Source organism: Scyliorhinus torazame, chromosome 17, assembly GCF_047496885.1.
Source record: "Scyliorhinus torazame isolate Kashiwa2021f chromosome 17, sScyTor2.1, whole genome shotgun sequence".
NCBI lineage: Eukaryota > Metazoa > Chordata > Chondrichthyes > Carcharhiniformes > Scyliorhinidae > Scyliorhinus > Scyliorhinus torazame.
The window spans coordinates 71,023,255-71,043,370 of record NC_092723.1 but is presented as its reverse complement, the minus strand read 5'-3'; the positions used below and the strand labels follow the sequence as shown (position 1 = coordinate 71,043,370).

The 20,116-nt window shown below is 50.2% G+C and overlaps 1 protein-coding gene across 1 annotated transcript in view; it reads left to right on the top strand.

The window, feature by feature from the left end:
- The window catches only part of LOC140393943 (peptidyl-prolyl cis-trans isomerase FKBP5-like), a 204,796-nt gene that overhangs the window by 169,928 nt on the left and 14,752 nt on the right, over positions 1-20,116 (top strand). Inside the window, exon 5 of the mRNA XM_072480617.1 lies at positions 18,527-18,683. Coding sequence (XP_072336718.1) covers positions 18,527-18,683 — 157 coding nt within the window. The remainder of the gene's footprint in view (positions 1-18,526; positions 18,684-20,116) is intronic.

The window sequence follows — 20,116 nt, the reverse complement described above, 5'->3', positions numbered from 1 at the left end:
TTAATGTGAGGATGACTGTATTGTTGGCATGAGGCATCTGTGAATCATGTATACCTGGAAGAGGAGATAATACATATACCTGCATGCATACATGCACACCCACACATATACACATAAAACACCTGCACGTTAATGGTAAGCTCTTGCATGGAAAGGCACCAGAGACACGGTACCTCTGTTTCCTACAGTTTGGAGTTCTGGCAAGAAAGGGACCCATGAACAGTGTCACTATGCTAATTGTGGTGTTTGGTGTGTTTCATGTGTGTGAGTGTATGCGTGCACATGTATGTTCATGCATGTGTTGTATCTGTGAATGTATGGGTGTGCATGTATACATGCAGATGTGCATGTATGTATGTGTGTTTTATGGGTGTGCAGGTACGCATGCAGGTGTGTGCATGCATGTGTGTTTTATGAGTGCGTGCATGTGTTTGCATGTCTGTGTATATGCATGTCTGCACGTGTGTGTGTGTGTGTATGTGGTTTGCTTTGTGGTCCTCATCCATTAATTTATTATTGTGGAAGTAGCCCCACCCTTAACTGGAGAGCCAGTATAGACATGATGGGTCGAAAGGTCTCCTTCTCTGATATAACCATGTGATAATTCTAAGTTTGGCTGCCTCACCCTCAACTTGGCTGTTTTATTGAAATTGCAATTTTCTTTAAAAGCTTTTGTAATTTTAAGTGGTAGGGCTAGAAATAATTATCAAAATATTTTAGCATCATTTTTTCCCTGCAAGTAAGCATGTTGAATTTTAATAACCCTTGTTTCTCCTGATTCTACTGTAGTCTGGGAACCTCCCTGGCCGGTGGTCCCTCCGATCCAATTATGCTACCATAAACTGCCTTCCCCCTCCCTACATCCTCACATTGCTGAAATCTCACTGTCTCCTGTTCAGAGGGCTGTCCTTGGACATTAGGGGCTGGATTCTCTGCAGGCCCGTGCTGAAATCCCGTTTGGCGTGGGGGCGACGAATCAACTTTTATGCGAGAATCGAGCCCGGCATCGCTCCCACAATTCTCGGGTCCCCGGAGAATTGTTCGCCTGTGAATCACTGCGCGCGGCTGGGGGGCCATTGCCAGAGGCCCTCCCAGCGATACTCCGGTCCCGATCGGCCGGGTTTCCGACGGCGTGGTTCTAACCACGTTTGGCCAGTCGGGACTCGTGCGCGGCGGCTGCGGACTCGGTGTGCGGTCGCCTGGTGGGGGGGGGCGGAGATCCAGCAGCGGGGGGGGGGGGCCTTATCGGCGGCCGGAGCAGCGATTGGACAGGTCAGATGAAGCGCCGCAGGGCAGATTGGTGGGACCTTGGGCGAAATTCTCCGGTATCGGCGCGATGTCTGCCGACTGGCGCCCAAAACGGCGCAAATCAGTCGGGCATCGCGCCACCCCAAAGGTGCGGAATGCTCCGCATCTTTGGGGGCCGAGCCCCAACCTTAAGGGGCTAGACCTGCGCCGGACGAATTTCCGCCCCGCCAGCTGGCGGAAAAGGTCTTTGGTGCCCCGTCAGCTGGTGCGGAAATGACATCTCCGGGCGGCACATGCGCGGGAGCATTAGCGGCCGCTGACGGCATTCCCGTGCATGCGCAGTGGAGGGAGTCTCTTCTGCCTCCGCCATGGTGGAGACCGTGGCGAAGGTGGAAGGAAAAGAGTGCCCCCACGGCACAGGCCCACCCGCGGATCGGTGGGCCCCGATCGCGGGCCAGGCCACCGTTGGGGCACCCCCCGGGGCCAGATCATCCCGCACCCCCACCCCTCCCAGGACCCCGGAGCCCGCCCGCGCCGCCTTGTCCCGCCGGTAAGGTAGGTGGTTTAATCTACGCAGGTGGGACAGGCATTTTAGCAGCAGGACTTCGGCCCATCCGGGCTGGAGAATTGCGCGGGGGGGGCCCGCCAACCGGTGCGGCGCGATTCCCGCCCCCGCCGAATATCCGGTGCCGGAGAATTCGGCAACCGGCGGGGGCGGGATTCACGCCAGCCCCCGGCGATTCTCCGACCCGGCGGGGGGTCGGAGAATCTCGCCCCTTGTTTCTTGGTCCTGGGCCGCGATCCGAGTCCGCCATCGCGTTCGGCACGGCCGCTGAAACCGCCACCGTGCGCATGCGCAGACTCGGAACCTGAGGTGCGGGGGCCCATATCCGCAGATAAAGCTGCCTGGAGCTCCCCAGGTCCCTGCCAGCCGTCTGCAGGTAAAGGAATTGCTCTTTATTTTTTTCAGGAAAGTCTGGAGTGAAACGCCCCATTTTTGGAGAACCGAGCCCTGGGAATATGAAACTCTACTGTTCATAAAATCTTCAGACCTTTAAAACCCGAGCCTAACGTCACCCGATCACAATTTCTTGAGAGACTGAATCTGAGATCAGTCGCTAAACTTTCCAATTATTGCATAACAGCAAAATTAAGAATATTTTGGAAATCTAGTTTGAACAAATTAAAAACAAAACTAAAAATGCACTGACCAGCCCGCACCATGACGACAGTGTCCAGCCTGACCAGTCTACAACATGACGACAGTGTCCAGTCTGACCACTCCAGACGATGATGACTGTGTCCAGTCTGACCAGATCACAGCATGACTACCGCAACCAGCCTGACCAGTCCACACTGTGACGATGCCGTCCAGTCTGACCAGTCCACAACAGATGACTGTGTCCAGTCTGACCAGTCCACACCATGACCACTGTGTTCAGCCTGACCAGTCCACACCATGACCACTGTGTCCAACCTAACCAGATCACACCATGAGGACTGTGTCCAGCCTGGCCATATCACACCTTGAGCACTGTATGCAGTCTCACCAGTCCACAGCATGAAGACTGTGTCCAGTCTGACCAGTCTACACCATGAGGACTGTGTCCAGCCTGACCAGATTACAGCACGACTACTGTGTCCGGCCTGACCAGTCCTCACCATGACGACTGTGTCCAGCCTGACCAGTCCACACCATGATGACTGAGTCCAGTCTGAGCAGATCACACCATGAGGACTGTGTCCAGCCTGACCAGATTACAGCACGACTACTGTGTCCGGCCTGACCAGTCCTCACCATGACGACTGTGTCCAGCCTGACCAGTCCACACCATGCCAACTGTGTCAAGTCTGACCAGATCACAGCATGACTACAGTGTCCAGTCTGACCAGTCCGCACCATGAGGACTGTATCCAGCCTGACCATATTGCAGCATAAGGACTGTGTCCAGCCTGACTAATCCACTCCATGATGACTGCGCCCAGTCTGAGAAGATTACAGCATGACGACTGTGTCCAGCCTGACCAACCCACACTATGATGACTGTGTCCAGCCTGATCAGTCCACACCATGAGGACTGTGTCCAGACTGACCAGATCACACCATGACGACTGTGTCCAGCCTGACCAGATCACAACATGAGGACTGTGTCCAGCCTGACCAGAACACAACATGACGACTGTGTCCAGCCTGACCAGATCACAACATGAGGACTGTGTCCAGCCTGACCAGATCACAACATGAGGACTGTGTCCAGCCTGACCAGATCACACCATGAGGACTGTGTCCAGCCTGACTACACCATGTCCAGTCTACACCATGAGGACTGTGTCCGGCCAGACCACTCCACACCATGATGACTGTGTCCAGCCTGACCAGAACAAAGCATCACTACTGCGTCCAGTCTGAGCAGTCCGCACCTTGACGACTGTGTCCAGTCTGCCCAGTTCACAGCATGATGACTGTGTCCAGCCTGACCAGTCCACAGCATGACGAATGTGTCCAGTATGACCAGTCCACATCATGACGACTGTGTCCAGCCTGACCAGTCTACAACATGAGGACTGTGTCCAGACTGACCACTCCAGGCCAAGATGACTGTGTCCAGTCTGACCAGATCACGGCATGACAACTGCGTCCAGCCTGACCAGTCCACAACATGATGACTGAGTCCAGTCTGAGCAGATCACACCATGAGGACTGTGTCCAGCCTGACCAGATTACAGCACGACTACTGTGTCCGGCCTGACCAGTCCTCACCATGACGACTGTGTCCGGCCTGACCAGATCACACCATGAGGACTGTGTCCAGCCTGACCAGATTACAGCACGACTACTGTGTCCGGCCTGACCAGTCCTCACCATGACGACTGTGTCCGGCCTGACCAGATCACACCATGAGGACTGTGTCCAGTCTGACCAGATCACACCATGAGGACTGTATCCAGCCTGACCAGATTACAGCATGATGACTGTGTCCAGCCTGAGCAATCCACACCATGATGATTGTGTCCAGTCTGACCAGATCACAGCATGGCGACTGAGTCCAGTATGATGACTCCACTCCATGATGACTGTGTCCAGTCTGACCAGTCCACACCATGATGACTGTGTCCAACCTGACCAGTCCGCACCATGATGACTGTGTTCAGTCTGACCAGTCCACATCATGAGGACTGTGTCCAGTCTGACCAGATCACACCTTGAGCACTGTGTCCAACCTGACCAGATCACAACATGACAACTGTGTCCAGTCTGATCAGTCTGCACCATGAGGACTGTATCCAGTCTGACCAGTCCACCCCATGAGGACTGTGTCCAGTCTGACCAGTCCACACCATGAGCACTATGTCCAGCCTGACCAGTCTACACCATGACGACCGTGTCCAGCCTGACCAGTGCACACCCTGACGACTGTGTCCAGCCTGACCAGTACACACCATGACTACTGTGTCCAGTCTGACCAGTCCACACCATGACGACTGTGTCCAGTCTGACCAGTCCACACCATGAGGACTGTGTCCAGCCTGACCAGTCTACAACATGACGACTGTGTCCAGCCTGACCAGTCCACACCCTGACGACTGTGTCCAGCCTGACCAGTCTACACCATAACGACCGTGTCCAGCCTGACCAGTCCACACCCTGACGACTGTGTCCAGCCTGACCAGTCTACACCATGACGACCGTGTCCAGCCTGACCAGTCCACACCATGACGACTGTGTCCAGTCTGACCAGTCCACACCATGAGGACTGTGTCCCGTCTGACCATTCTACAACATGAGGACTGTATCCAGCCTGATCAGTGCACACCCTGACGACCGTGTCCAGCCTGACCAGTCCACACCATGACGACTGTGTCCAGTCTGACCAGTCTACAACATGAGGACTGTGTCCAGCCTGACCAGATCACAACATGACGACTGTGTCCAGTCTGAAATGTCCACACCATGAGGACTATGTCCAGCCTAACCAGTCTACACCATGAGGACTGTGTCCAGCCTGACCAGATCACAACATGAGGACTGTGTCCAGCCTGACCAGAACACAACATGACGACTGTGTCCAGCCTGACCAGATCACAACATGAGGACTGTGTCCAGCCTGACCAGAACACAACATGACGACTGTGTCCAGCCTGACCAGATCACAACATGAGGACTGTGTCCAGCCTGACCAGATCACAACATGAGGACTGTGTCCAGCCTGACCAGATCACACCATGAGGACTGTGTCCAGCCTGACTACACCATGTCCAGTCTACACCATGAGGACTGTGTCCGGCCAGACCACTCCACACCATGATGACTGTGTCCAGCCTGACAAGAGCAAAGCATCACTACTGCATCCAGTCTGAGCAGTCCGCACCTTGACGACTGTGTCCAGCCTGACCAGAACAAAGCATCACTACTGCGTCCAGTCTGAGCAGTCCGCACCTTGACGACTGTGTCCAGTCTGCCCAGTTCACAGCATGATGACTGTGTCCAGCCTGACCAGTCCACAGCATGACGAATGTGTCCAGTATGACCAGTCCACATCATGACGACTGTGTCCAGCCTGACCAGTCTACAACATGAGGACTGTGTCCAGACTGACCACTCCAGGCCAAGATGACTGTGTCCAGTCTGACCAGATCACGGCATGACAACTGCGTCCAGCCTGACCAGTCCACAACATGATGACTGAGTCCAGTCTGAGCAGATCACACCATGACGACTGTGTCCAGTCTGACCAGATCACACCATGAGGACTGTGTCCAGCCTGACCAGATTACAGCACGACTACTGTGTCCGGCCTGACCAGTCCTCACCATGACGACTGTGTCCGGCCTGACCAGATCACACCATGAGGACTGTGTCCAGTCTGACCAGATCACACCATGAGGACTGTATCCAGCCTGACCAGATTACAGCATGATGACTGTGTCCAGCCTGAGCAATCCACACCATGACGATTGTGTCCAGTCTGACCAGATCACAGCATGGCGACTGAGTCCAGTATGATGACTCCACTCCATGATGACTGTGTCCAGTCTGACCAGTCCACAACATGATGACTGTGTCCAACCTGACCAGTCCGCACCATGACGACTGTGTTCAGTCTGACCAGTCCACATCATGAGGACTGTGTCCAGTCTGACCAGATCACACCTTGAGCACTGTGTCCAACCTGACCAGATCACAACATGACAACTGTGTCCAGTCTGATCAGTCCGCACCATGAGGACTGTATCCAGTCTGACCAGTCCACCCCATGAGGACTGTGTCCAGTCTGACCAGTCCACACCATGAGGACTATGTCCAGCCTGACCAGTCTACACCATGACGACCGTGTCCAGCCTGACCAGTGCACACCCTGACGACTGTGTCCAGCCTGACCAGTCCACACCATGACTACTGTGTCCAGTCTGACCAGTCCACACCATGACGACTGTGTCCAGTCTGACCAGTCCACACCATGAGGACTGTGTCCAGCCTGACCAGTCTACAACATGACGACTGTGTCCAGCCTGACCAGTCCAAACCCTGACGACTGTGTCCAGCCTGACCAGTCTACACCATGACGACCGTGTCCAGCCTGACCAGTCCACACCATGACGACTGTGTCCAGTCTGACCAGTCCACACCATGACGACTGTGTCCAGCCTGACCAGTCTACAACATAACGACTGTGTCCAGTCTGACCTGTCCACACCATGACGACTGTGTCCAGCCTGACCAGTCTACAACATAACGACTGTGTCCAGTCTGACCTGTCCACACCATGATGACTGTGTCCCGTCTGACCATTCTACAACATGAGGACTGTATCCAGCCTGACCAGTGCACACCCTGACGACCGGGGCCAGCCTGACCAGTCCACACCATGACGACTGTGTCCAGTCTGACCAGATCACAACATGAGGACTGTGTCCAGCCTGACCAGATCAGAACATGACGACTGTGTCCAGTCTGAAATGTCCACACCATGAGGACTGTGCCCAGCCTAACCAGTCTACACCATGAGGACTGTGTCCAGCCTGACCAGATCACAACATGACGACTGTGTCCAGCCTGACCAGAACACAACATGAGGACTGTGTCCAGCCTGACCAGATCACACCATGAGGACTGTGTCCAGTCTGACCAGAGCAAAGCATCACTACTGCGTCCAGTCTGAGCAGTCCGCACCTTGACGACTGTGTCCAGTCTGACCAGTTCACAGCATGATGACTGTGTCCAGCCTGACCAGTCCACAGCATGACGAATGTGTCCAGTATGACCAGTCCACATCATGACGACTGTGTCCAGCCTGACCGGTCCACAGCATGACGACTGTGTCCAGTATGACCAGTCCACATCATGACGACTGTGTCCAGTATGACCAGTCCACATCATGACGACTGTGTCCAGTATGACCAGTCCACATCATGACGACTGTGTCCGGCCTGACCAGATCACACCATGAGGACTGTGTCCAGTCTGACCAGATCACACCATGAGGACTGTATCCAGCCTGACCAGATTACAGCATGATGACTGTGTCCAGCCTGAGCAATCCACACCATGACGATTGTGTCCAGTCTGACCAGATCACAGCATGGCGACTGAGTCCAGTATGATGACTCCACTCCATGATGACTGTGTCCAGTCTGACCAGTCCACAACATGATGACTGTGTCCAACCTGACCAGTCCGCACCATGACGACTGTGTTCAGTCTGACCAGTCCACATCATGAGGACTGTGTCCAGTCTGACCAGATCACACCTTGAGCACTGTGTCCAACCTGACCAGATCACAACATGACAACTGTGTCCAGTCTGATCAGTCCGCACCATGAGGACTGTATCCAGTCTGACCAGTCCACCCCATGAGGACTGTGTCCAGTCTGACCAGTCCACACCATGAGGACTATGTCCAGCCTGACCAGTCTACACCATGACGACCGTGTCCAGCCTGACCAGTGCACACCCTGACGACTGTGTCCAGCCTGACCAGTCCACACCATGACGACTGTGTCCAGTCTGACCTGTCCACACCATGATGACTGTGTCCCGTCTGACCATTCTACAACATGAGGACTGTATCCAGCCTGACCAGTCCACACCATGACGACTGTGTCCAGTCTGACCAGATCACAACATGAGGACTGTGTCCAGCCTGACCAGATCACAACATGACGACTGTGTCCAGTCTGAAATGTCCACACCATGAGGACTGTGCCCAGCCTAACCAGTCTACACCATGAGGACTGTGTCCAGCCTGACCAGATCACAACATGACGACTGTGTCCAGCCTGACCAGAACACAACATGAGGACTGTGTCCAGCCTGACCAGATCACACCATGAGGACTGTGTCCAGTCTGACCAGTCCACACCATGACGACTGTGTCCAGCCTGACCAGATCACACCATGAGGACTGTGTCCAGTCTGACCAGAGCAAAGCATCACTACTGCGTCCAGTCTGAGCAGTCCGCACCTTGACGACTGTGTCCAGTCTGACCAGTTCACAGCATGATGACTGTGTCCAGCCTGACCAGTCCACAGCATGACGAATGTGTCCAGTATGACCAGTCCACATCATGACGACTGTGTCCAGCCTGACCGGTCCACAGCATGACGACTGTGTCCAGTATGACCAGTCCACATCATGATGACTGTGTCCAGTATGACCAGTCCACATCATGACGACTGTGTCCAGTCTGGCCAGATCACAAGATGAAGACTGTGTCCAGTCTGACCACTCCAGACCATGACGACAGTGTCCAGTCTGACCAGATCACAGCATGACGACTGTGTCCAGTCTGACCACTCCAGACCATGACGACAGTGTCCAGTCTGACTAGATCACAGCATGGCGACTGTGTCCAGCCTGAGTAGTCCACACTGACGATGCCGTCCAGTCTGACCAGATCACAGCATGGTGACTGTGTCCAGTCTGACCAGTCCACAACATGACGACTGTGTCCAGCCTGAGCAATCCACACCATGACCACTGTATTCAGCCTGACCAGTCCACACCATGACAACTGTGTCCAACCTAACCAGATCACACTTTGAGCACTGTGTCCAACCTAACCAGATCACACCTTGAGCACTGTGTCCAGTCTCACCAGTCCACAGCATGACGACTGTGTCCAGTCTGACCAGTCTACACCATGAGGACTGTGTCCAGCCTGACCAGATTTCACCATGACGACTGTGTCCTGTCTGACCAGATCACACCATGAGGACTGTGTCCAGTCTGAGAAGATTACAGCATGACGACTGTGTCCAGCCTGACCAACCCACACCATGAGGATTGTGTCCAGACTGACCAGATCACGGCATGACTAGATTCACGGATAGAGCAGGGACAGGAATGGATGTTGCAGGTTCCGGGGTTTAGGTGTTTTAGTAAGCTCAGAGAAGGAGGCAAAAGAGGGGGAGGTGTGGCGCTGCTAGTCAAGAGCAGTATTACGGTGGCGGAGAGGATGCTAGATGGGGATTCTTCTTCCGAGGTAGTATGGGCTGAAGTTAGAAACAGGAAAGGAGAGGTCACCCTGTTGGGAGTTTTTTATAGGCCTCCTAATAGTTCTAGGGATGTAGAGGAAAGGATGGCGAAGATGATTCTGGATAAGAGCGAAAGTAACAGGGTAGTTATTATGGGAGACTTTAACTTTCCAAATATTGACTGGAAAAGATATAGTTCGAGTACAATAGATGGGTCGTTTTTTGTACAGTGTGTGCAGGAGGGTTTCCTGAAACAATATGTTGACAGGCCAACAAGAGGCGAGGCCACGTTGGATTTGGTTTTGGGTAATGAACCAGGCCAGGTGTTGGATTTGGAGGTAGGAGAGCACTTTGGGGACAGTGACCACAATTCGGTGACGTTTACGTTAATGATGGAAAGGGATAAGTATACACCGCAGGGCAAGAGTTATACCTGGGGGAAGGGCAATTATGATGCCATTAGACGTGACTTGGGGGGGATAAGGTGGAGAAGTAGGCTCCAAGTGTTGGGCACACTGGACAAGTGGGGCTTGTTCAAGGATCAGCTACTGCGTGTTCTTGATAAGTATGTACCGGTCAGGCAGGGAGGAAGGCGTCGAGCGAGGGAACCGTGGTTTACCAAGGAAGTGGAATCTCTTGTTAAGAGGAAGAAGGAGGCCTATGTGAAGATGAGGTGTGAAGTTTCGGTTGGGGCGATGGAGAGTTACAAGGTAGCGAGGAAGGATCTAAAGAGAGAGCTAAGACGAGCAAGGAGGGGACATGAGAAGTATTTGGCAGGAAGGATCAAGGAAAACCCAAAATCTTTCTATAGGTATGTCAGGAATAAGCGAATGACTAGGGAAAGAGTAGGACCAGCCAAGGACAGGGATGGGAAATTGTGTGTGGAGTCTGAAGAGATAGGCGAGATACTAAATGAATATTTTTCGTCAGTATTCACTCAGGAAAAAGATAATGTTGTAGAGGAGAATGCTGAGCCCCAGGCTAATAGAATAGATGGCATTGAGGTACGTAGGGAAGAGGTGTTGGCAATTCTGGACAGGCTGAAAATAGATAAGTCCCCGGGTCCTGATGGGATTTATCCTAGGATTCTCTGGGAGGCCAGGGAAGAGATTGCTGGACCTTTGGCTTTGATTTTTATGTCATCATTGGCTACAGGAATAGTGCCAGAGGACTGGAGGACAGCAAATGTGGTCCCTTTGTTCAAAAAGGGGAGCAGAGACAACCCCGGCAACTATAGACCGGTGAGCCTCACGTCTGTAGTGGGTAAAGTCTTGGAGGGGATTATAAGAGACAAGATTTATAATCATCTAGATAGGAATAATATGATCAGGGATAGTCGGCATGGCTTTGTGAAGGGTAGGTCATGCCTCACAAACCTTATTGAGTTCTTTGAGAAGGTGACTGAACAGGTAGATGAGGGTAGAGCAGTTGATGTGGTGTATATGGATTTCAGCAAAGCGTTTGATAAGGTTCCCCACGGTAGGCTATTGCAAAAAATACGGAGGCTGGGGATTGAGGGTGATTTAGAGATGTGGATCAGAAATTGGCTAGCTGAAAGAAGACAGAGGGTGGTGGTTGATGGGAAATGTTCAGAATGGAGTACAGTCACAAGTGGAGTACCACAAGGATCTGTTCTGGGGCCGTTGCTGTTTGTCATTTTTATCAATGACCTAGAGGAAGGCGCAGAAGGGTGGGTGAGTAAATTTGCAGACGATACTGAAGTCGGTGGTGTTGTCGATAGTGTGGAAGGATGTAGCAGGTTACAGAGGGATATAGATAAGCTGCAGAGCTGGGCTGAGAGGTGGCAAATGGAGTTTAATGTAGAGAAGTGTGAGATGATTCACTTTGGAAGGAATAACAGGAATGCGGAATATTTGGCGAATGGTAAAGTTCTTGAAAGTGTGGATGAGCAGAGGGATCTAGGTGTCCATGTACATAGATCCCTGAAAGTTGCCACCCAGGTTGATAGGGTTGTGAAGAAGGCCTATGGAGTGTTGGCCTTTATTGGTAGAGGGATTGAGTTCCGGAGTCGGGAGGTCATGTTGCAGCTGTACAGAACTCTGGTACGGCCGCATTTGGAGTATTGCGTACAGTTCTGGTCACCGCATTACAGGAAGGATGTGGAGGCTTTGGAGCGGGTGCAGAGGAGATTTACCAGAATGTTGCCTGGTATGGAGGGAAAATCTTATGAGGAAAGGCTGATGGACTTGAGGTTGTTTTCGTTGGAGAGAAGAAGGTTAAGAGGAGACTTAATAGAGGCATACAAAATGATCAGGGGGTTGGATAGGGTGGGCAGTGAGAGCCTTCTCCCGCGGTTGGAAATGGCTGGCACGAGGGGACATAACTTTAAACTGAGGGGGAATAGAAATAGGACAGAGGTCAGAGGTAGGTTCTTTACGCAAAGAGTAGTGAGGCCGTGGAATGCCCTACCTGCTACAGTAGTGAACTCGCCAACATTGAGGGCATTTAAAAGTTTATTGGATAAACATATGGATGATAATGGCATAGTGTAGGTTAGATGGCTTTTGTTTCGGTGCAACATCGTGGGCCGAAGGGCCTGTACTGCGCTGTATTGTTCTATGTTCTATGTTCTATGACGACTGTGTCCAGCTTGACCAGATCACACCATGACGACTGTGTCCAGTCTGACCAGATCACACCATGAGGACTGTGTCCAGCCTGACCAGATTACAGCATGACTACTGTGTCCGGCCTGACCAGTCCACACCATGACGACTGTGTCCAGCCTGACCAGTCCACACCATGCTGATTGTGTCCAGTCTGACCAGGTCACTGCATGACTACAACGTCCAGTCTGACCAGTCCGCACCATGAGGACTGTATCCAGCCTGACCATATTACAGCATAAGGACTGTGTCCAGCCTGACTAATCCACACCATGATGACTGTGTCCAGCCTGACCAATCCACACCATGATGACTGTGTCCAGTCTGACCAGATCACAGAATGGTGACTGTGTCCAGTCTGAACACTCCACTCCATGATGATTGTGCCCAGTCTGAGAAGATTACAGCATGACGAATGTGTCCAGCCTGACCAACCCACAGTATGATGACTGTGCCCAGCCTGATCAGTTCACACCATGAGGACTGTGTCCAGACTGACCAGATCACGGCATGACAACTGCGTCCAGCCCGACCAGTCCACAACATGATGACTGTGTCCAGTCTGAGCAGATTACAGCATGACGACTGTGTCCAGCCTGAGCAATCCACACCATGACGATTGTGTCCAGTATGACCAGATCACAGCATGGCGACTGAGTCCAGTATGATCACTCCACTCCATGATGACTGTGTCCAGTCTGACCAGTCCACAACATGATGACTGTGTCCAACCTGACCAGTCCGCACCATGACGACTGTGTTCAGTCTGACCAGTCCACACCATGAGGACTGTGTCCAGTCTGACCAGTCCACCCCATGAGGAATGTGTCCAGTCTGACCAGTCAACACAATGACGACCGTGTCCAGCCTGACCAGTCTACACCATGACGAATGTGTCCAGCCTGACCAGTGCACACCCTGACGACCGTGTCCAGCCTGACCAGTCCACACCATGACGACTGTGTCCAGTCTGACCAGTCCACACCATGACGACTGTGTCCAGTCTGACCAGTCCACACCATGAGGACTGTGTCCAGCCTGACCAGTCTACAACATGACGACTGTGTCCAGCCTGACCAGTGCACACCCTGACGACCGTGTCCAGCCTGACCAGTCCACACCATGACGACTGTGTCCAGTCTGACCAGTCCACACCATGACGACTGTGTCCAGTCTGACCAGTCCACACCATGACGACTGTGTCCAGTCTGACCAGTCCACACCATGAGGACTGTGTCCAGCCTGACCAGTCTACACCATGAGGACTGTGTCCAGCCTGACGAGATCACAACATGAGGACTGTGTCCAGCCTGACCAGATCACACCATAAGGACTGTGTCCAGCCTGACCAGTCTACACCATGAGGACTGTGTCCGGCCAGACCACTCCACACCACGATGACTGTGTCCAGCCTGACAAGAGCAAAGCATCATTACTGCGTCCAGTCTGAGCAGTCCGCACCTTGACGACTGTGTCCAGTCTGACCAGTTCACAGCATGATGACTGTGTCCAGCCTGACCAGTCCACAGCATGACGACTGTGTCCAGTATGACCAGTTCACATCATGACGACTGTGTCCAGTATGACCAGTCCACATCATGACGACTGTGTCCAGCCTGACCAGTCCACACCATGACAACTGCATCCAATGTGACCAGTCTACACCATGACGACTGTGTCCAGTCTGACCAGTCCACACCATGAGGACTGTGTCCAGCCTGACCAGTCTACAACATGAGGACTGTGTCCAGCCTGACCAGATCACAACATGACGACTGTGTCCAGTCTGACCTGTCCACACCATGACGACTGTGTCCAGTCTGACCAGTCCACAGCATGTCGACTGTGTCCAGCCTGACCAGTCTACAGCATGAGGACTGTGTCCAGCCTGACCAGATGACAACATGAAGACTGTGTCCAGTCAGACCTGTCCACACCATGAGGACTGTGTCCAGCCTAACCAGTCTACACCATGAGGACTGTGTCTAGCCTGACCAGATCACACCACGATGACTGTATCCAGCCTGACCAGATCAAAGCATCACTACTGCGTCTAATCAACCAGTCCGCACCACGACGACAGTGTCCAGCCTGACCAGTCCACAGCATGATGACTGTGTGCAGCCTGACCAGTCCACAGCATGATGACTGTGTCCAGCCTGACCCGATCACAGCATGACGACTGTGTTCAGCCTGACCAGTCCACACCATGATGACAGTGTCCAGCCTGACCAGTCCACAGCATGATGACTGTGTCCAGCCTGACCAGTCCACAGCATGACGACTGTGTCCAGCCTGACCAGTCCACACCCTGACGACTGTGTCCAGTCTGACCAGATCACACCATGAAGACTCTGTCCAGTCTGACCAGTCCACACCATGATGACTGTGCCCATGAGCAGTCCACACCCTGACGACTGTGTGCAGCTTGACCAGTCCACACCATGACGACTGTGTACAGCCTAACTAGATCACACCATGATGACTGTGTCCAGTCTGACCAGTCCACACCATGATGACTGTGTCCAGCCTGACCAGTCCACAGCATGACGACTGTGTCCAGTATGACCAGTCCACATCACGATGACTGTGTCCAGCCTGACCAGTCAACACACTGTCGACTGTGTGCAATCTGACCAGATCACACCATGACAACTGTGTCCAGTCTGACCAGATCACACCATGAAGACTCTGTCCAGTCTGACCAGTCCACACCATGATGACTGTGCCCATGAGCAGTCCACACCCTGACGACTGTGTGCAGCCTGACCAGTCCACACCATGACGACTGTGTACAGCCTAACTAGATCACACCATAATGACTGTGTTCAGTCTGACCAGCCCACACCATGATGACTGTGCCCATGAGCAGTCCAACCATAGCTACTGTCTCCAGTTTGACCAGTCCACACTGCGACAACAGTGTCCTGTTCTAGAAGCTGAGACACCAAAAGATGTTCAAGGACTGGAAGACATATGGAGGTGATCCATACGGATGATCCCAGATGTTGTCCTCTGAGTTGATGCGGGTTTTCATCAGGTTTCTCATGCCTCCCAGAAATTCACATGATTTTGGGTGAGGTAAAATGTGTATTTACTGTGAAGCACTTGGGGCTGGATTTTCATCTTGATATTGGAATCAGGATTTGATCAAGGGCAGCACGCTGGCACAGTGGGTTAGCCCTGCTGGACACGAGGCCCAAGTCCCAGGTTCGATCCTAACTCTGGGTCACTGTCCGTGTAGAGTTTCCACTTTCTCCCCGTGTTTGCGTGGGTTTCGCCCCCACAACCCAAAGATGTGCAGGATAGGTGGATTGGCCACACTAAATTGCCCCTTAATTGGAAAAAATGAATTGGGTACTCTAAATTTTTTTTTTTTAAAGAATTTGATCGAGATCTTCAGAAGCCTGAGAGATCGCGACTGGGTAAACAAGAGAGAAAGTGTTCCCATAAGTGGAAGGATTGAGAACCAGAGGACACAGATTTAAAGTGATTGGCGGAAGAAGCAATGGCAACATGAGGAAAAACTTCATTGTGCAGTGAGTGGTTGGGATCTGGAATGCACTGCCTGAAGCTTTAAAAAGGTAATTGGACCACTATCTGAAATGGAAAACATTGCAGGGCTCTGGGGAAAAGGCATGAGAGGAGCAGAGGTGACAGAGGATCAGCACACATACAATGAGTCAAATGATGTCCCTCTGTGGTGTAACCGTTCCATAATTCAATGGCTCTGCATTTCTGCCTCTGGCAACGTATTTTCATCCCAAGGTGGCAGACACCAGTCTGGAGTTGATCCGGAGGAGGGGCATCAGAGATGGACAAATGCTGAGGTGACAGGTTCGACGGCTGCCTCCATCCACTGGGACCAAGGTCCAGTTTTGAATATGGCTGTGAGGCAACCTAGTACTCCGCTTACTCCCCACCCGCTTCTCAGGCCCCTTCATGGGCCCTCCATAAACAACATTCCTCCTTCATACAAACTGTGTCAATGCATCCACTATACTCTCTCTTCCAGTATCCACTAGGTACAGAACTAATGAGCCCTATAATAACAATGGCAAGTCTTTGAAATGCTAATGAAACTATCAAAATACGAAAACAGACATTCAAAATCTCCTGAAACATTTCCACTTTTAAAAGCTCATTATACTTTAATCGAACATCACTATTCATACTTCCATCAAATAAGTTTTAATTCACTTAAAACCTTTTTTTTAAATTTAGAGTTCCCAACTCTTTTTTTTTCCAATTAAGGGGCAATCTAGCATGACCAATCCACCCAACCTGCACATCTTTGGGTTGTGAGGCTGAGATCTATGCAGATGCTGGGAGAATGTGCAAACTCCACACAAACAGTGACCCGATCCTCAGCGCTGTAGGCAATTCACTTTAAACCTCTTAATATTTCCGAAATAAAAAGCAAGCACCGAAAAGTCACTTCACATAAAAGCAACAAGATCATAAAAATATCAATCAAAGAAAGTTAAGCTTCCCTTCACAACTGTGTAAATCACACCCTACAGAGCTGAATCCATTTGTAGCTCCTAGAGCTCAGCCAAGCATTCACAATCCGATTCTTTTGCAACGCTGTGTTAACAAAGTTGAACATATTGAAACATTTAAAACTCACTGAACAGATGGCCAACTGACTCGCCAGAATACTGACTTCTGCTTTTACTTCTGTTTCATCTTTTATTGACAGGTTAGCCACCTCTTCAGCCCACTTCAAATGTTTCAACGTGTTCTGCTTTAGAGCCTTTGTTGATATAGCTATGTAATGCCATTCAATTATGAATGCCTGGCTGAGCTCCAAATTACACTAAATGATTAGTTGTGCAACATCTCTACAGGAGTCATATTGATCCAGTGCAGACAATATCAAAGGTTTGGAGCGCACCACAGCTTAGCTGAAGACATATCTGCAACTTCCTGTTCCTTGATGCCTGTTACTAACATGAGAATTACATTGGTATCGCGTGCGAACTGTAATCACATCCTAAAAGTGGTGTAAATAAAGGCTTGGCGAATAAATAATTTGCATTCAGAGAATACAAATATCTCGTACAGCAATGCCAGGCATTAGTGCCGACTGGCACTATTTCAGGTTAATTTGTTAATAACATTCAGGGAGACCATGGGGTGGTTGATGTGGAAAATTATAAAGTACATTGGTTGTCTAGCAAGAGTGATTCTAGCAATAAGCTGTTTTGATTTTGATTAAATCTTTGCAAAATCAGATTCTTTGCCCTAGCCTTTAGTTTCCTCAGCAGAGTCTCTATATTTCCTACTCCACCTTTCCATGTGAAAGCACATTCTGTCATGTGCTGAGTGCTATATTACATGTAAGTTGCTGTTTTTAGATTGTTTCTAACTCTGGCAAGTGCAGCGACACAATACAAAGCAGTAGTTCAGGTCTGTGTCCATGGTTCTGCTTGTGGCAGAGGTGAAATTGGTAACCCTCCATTACTGGCAGACACAGAGTGAAGGCCAGCTCTTCCATTAGGAGCTGAATATTATCTAAACTAACGTTTACCGCATGGTATTGTTGCAGCTGTCTTGGAAGGCCTGAGATCCTCTTGAAGCCTGGGCCTAGCTTCAGAGTTTTTAGATACTGCGAGCAGCTCCTCATCAGGCTTCAGAGCCCGATATGATGTAGGGGGTGAGGACTCTAAATGCGAGAAGATACCCTCTCAGAAATTTCTAGTCAACTTTCTCAGTCATTTTCAATACTCAACCTTTGTCATCAAATCCATTAAAACCTCAGTGGATTTTAAGGATGTTACTTGACATAGTTTGGAATGAAAACATTTCTTCTAAAGGGTTCAATGGAAGTGGCATGTGCAGAGTGGCATGGTAGCACAGTGGTTAGCACTGTTGCTTCACTGCGCCAGGGTCCCAGGTTCGATTCCCAGCTTGGTTAACAGTCTGTGCGGAGTCTGCACATTCTTTCCGTGTCTGCGTGTGTTTCCTCTGGGTTCTCCGGTTTCCTCCCACAAGTCCTGAAAGACGTGCTGTTAGTAATTTGGACATTCTGAATTCTCCCTCATTGTGCCCGAACAGGCGCTGGAATGTAGCGACAAGGGGATTTTCACAATAACTTCATTACAATGTCAATGTAAGTCTACTTGTGACAATAATAAAGATTATTATTATCTTTTCTTTTCTCACTCGCAGTTTCTATTGAAGGTCGGAGTGGTGCTGTACTGTTTGACCAAAGGGAGGTTAAGTTTGTGATTGGTGAAGGAGAAGACCAAGACATTCCCATAGGAATTGACAAAGCCTTGGAGAAAATGCAGAAAGGAGAGCATTGTGTTCTTCATCTGATGCCTGAGTAAGTATGAGGCTAACGCATTGGTGACTGCAGGACCAATATACCTGACAGAAACATCTGTCTCCTCATGTTTCAATCTATCTGCATTTGCTGTTGTAGATGTCTTTACATTGTGTCCTCATGGCCAAAACAAGGCAGATTATTACTTGTGTATGAGCTCATAGCCTCCCAAAACATCTTAACTATATGTGTTGAAGCACTGCCATTATTATGTGGACAATGTAGTGATAGTTGTGTTGTAATTCATCGACTGACCGCTAGGAGTCTCATTAGTATATAAGTGAATGTTAGAGTCAGGTGACTTCAGACTGACTGGGGAGCTGAGAGAGAGGTGCATGTTCATACTGTTATTCATCTGTTGTTTTGTATAAACCCACAGTTAATGCTAATAAATCATTTATAGCTTGAGCTACAAGTGTTCTTGTAATATAAATCAGGCCACCCGACAAGAACATTACAGACAACTGTGTAATGATATGTATAATCTAAGGAGAGTAAAGAGTTAACAAGATGATGTTCATGATCAACACTAGATGGCATCACTGAGTACTCTTCGAAAAGGCTGCGTCTCTAGGCATTCTGGGGGAAGCTATTGGAGAAGGATAGCGCGAAGTTATGTTAGAGTGTAGGTTATATGTTAGAGAGATAATTAATTACTGTATCATAGATTCAATACTATTATTTTGTTAACTGTTACTCAGTAGAGTGTGCGAACCAATTTAAGTAGTGTAAAATAAACTAGTTTCAATTTGAACATATAGCTTTGTGTTCTTTGTCAACACTGCGACTTTGGCTTTCTTGGAGAAAAATACAAGGCACATATCATGCTACCAGTAGTGGACAGTCATAACTAAGTGCAGCAGCTATTCTTCACCAGCAAGGTCCTATAAGCAGCCATGAAATGAATTACCAATTTTGTTGGTGGTGTTTATTAAGGATGAAGTGTTGACTGGGGAAACTAATATTCTCTGCTCGCCTTTGTCCAGTAACGGATGGCACTTGCTAATAATGCAGCACTCCCTCAGTACTGTACTGCAGAGTCAATCTAATTCCTGAGCTCAAGTCCTGAAGTGATTAATCCAACCCAGAAGAAAGCACAATACCAACTGAGACAAGCTGTCAACAACAGCTAATTGCATTTTCAGAATGCCTCTACTATAATAAAATGTCCTAAGAAACGTCACAAGAATTAATAAGACAAATGGTGGCATTCAAGTCACGAAAGGAGGTGTTGGTCTCATACATTGGTCAAAAATGGCTTTTAAAGACTGTGTTAAAGGAGGAAGGAGGTAAAGAAGGAAAAAGGTTTAGGGAGGGAATTCCAAAGTTTAGGAGCTAGACAGCTAAAGGCAGAAACGGCAATAGCGGGATGAATGTTATGGGAATTACACAAGATGTCAGAATGGGAGTAACACGGAATTCTCAGAGGATTA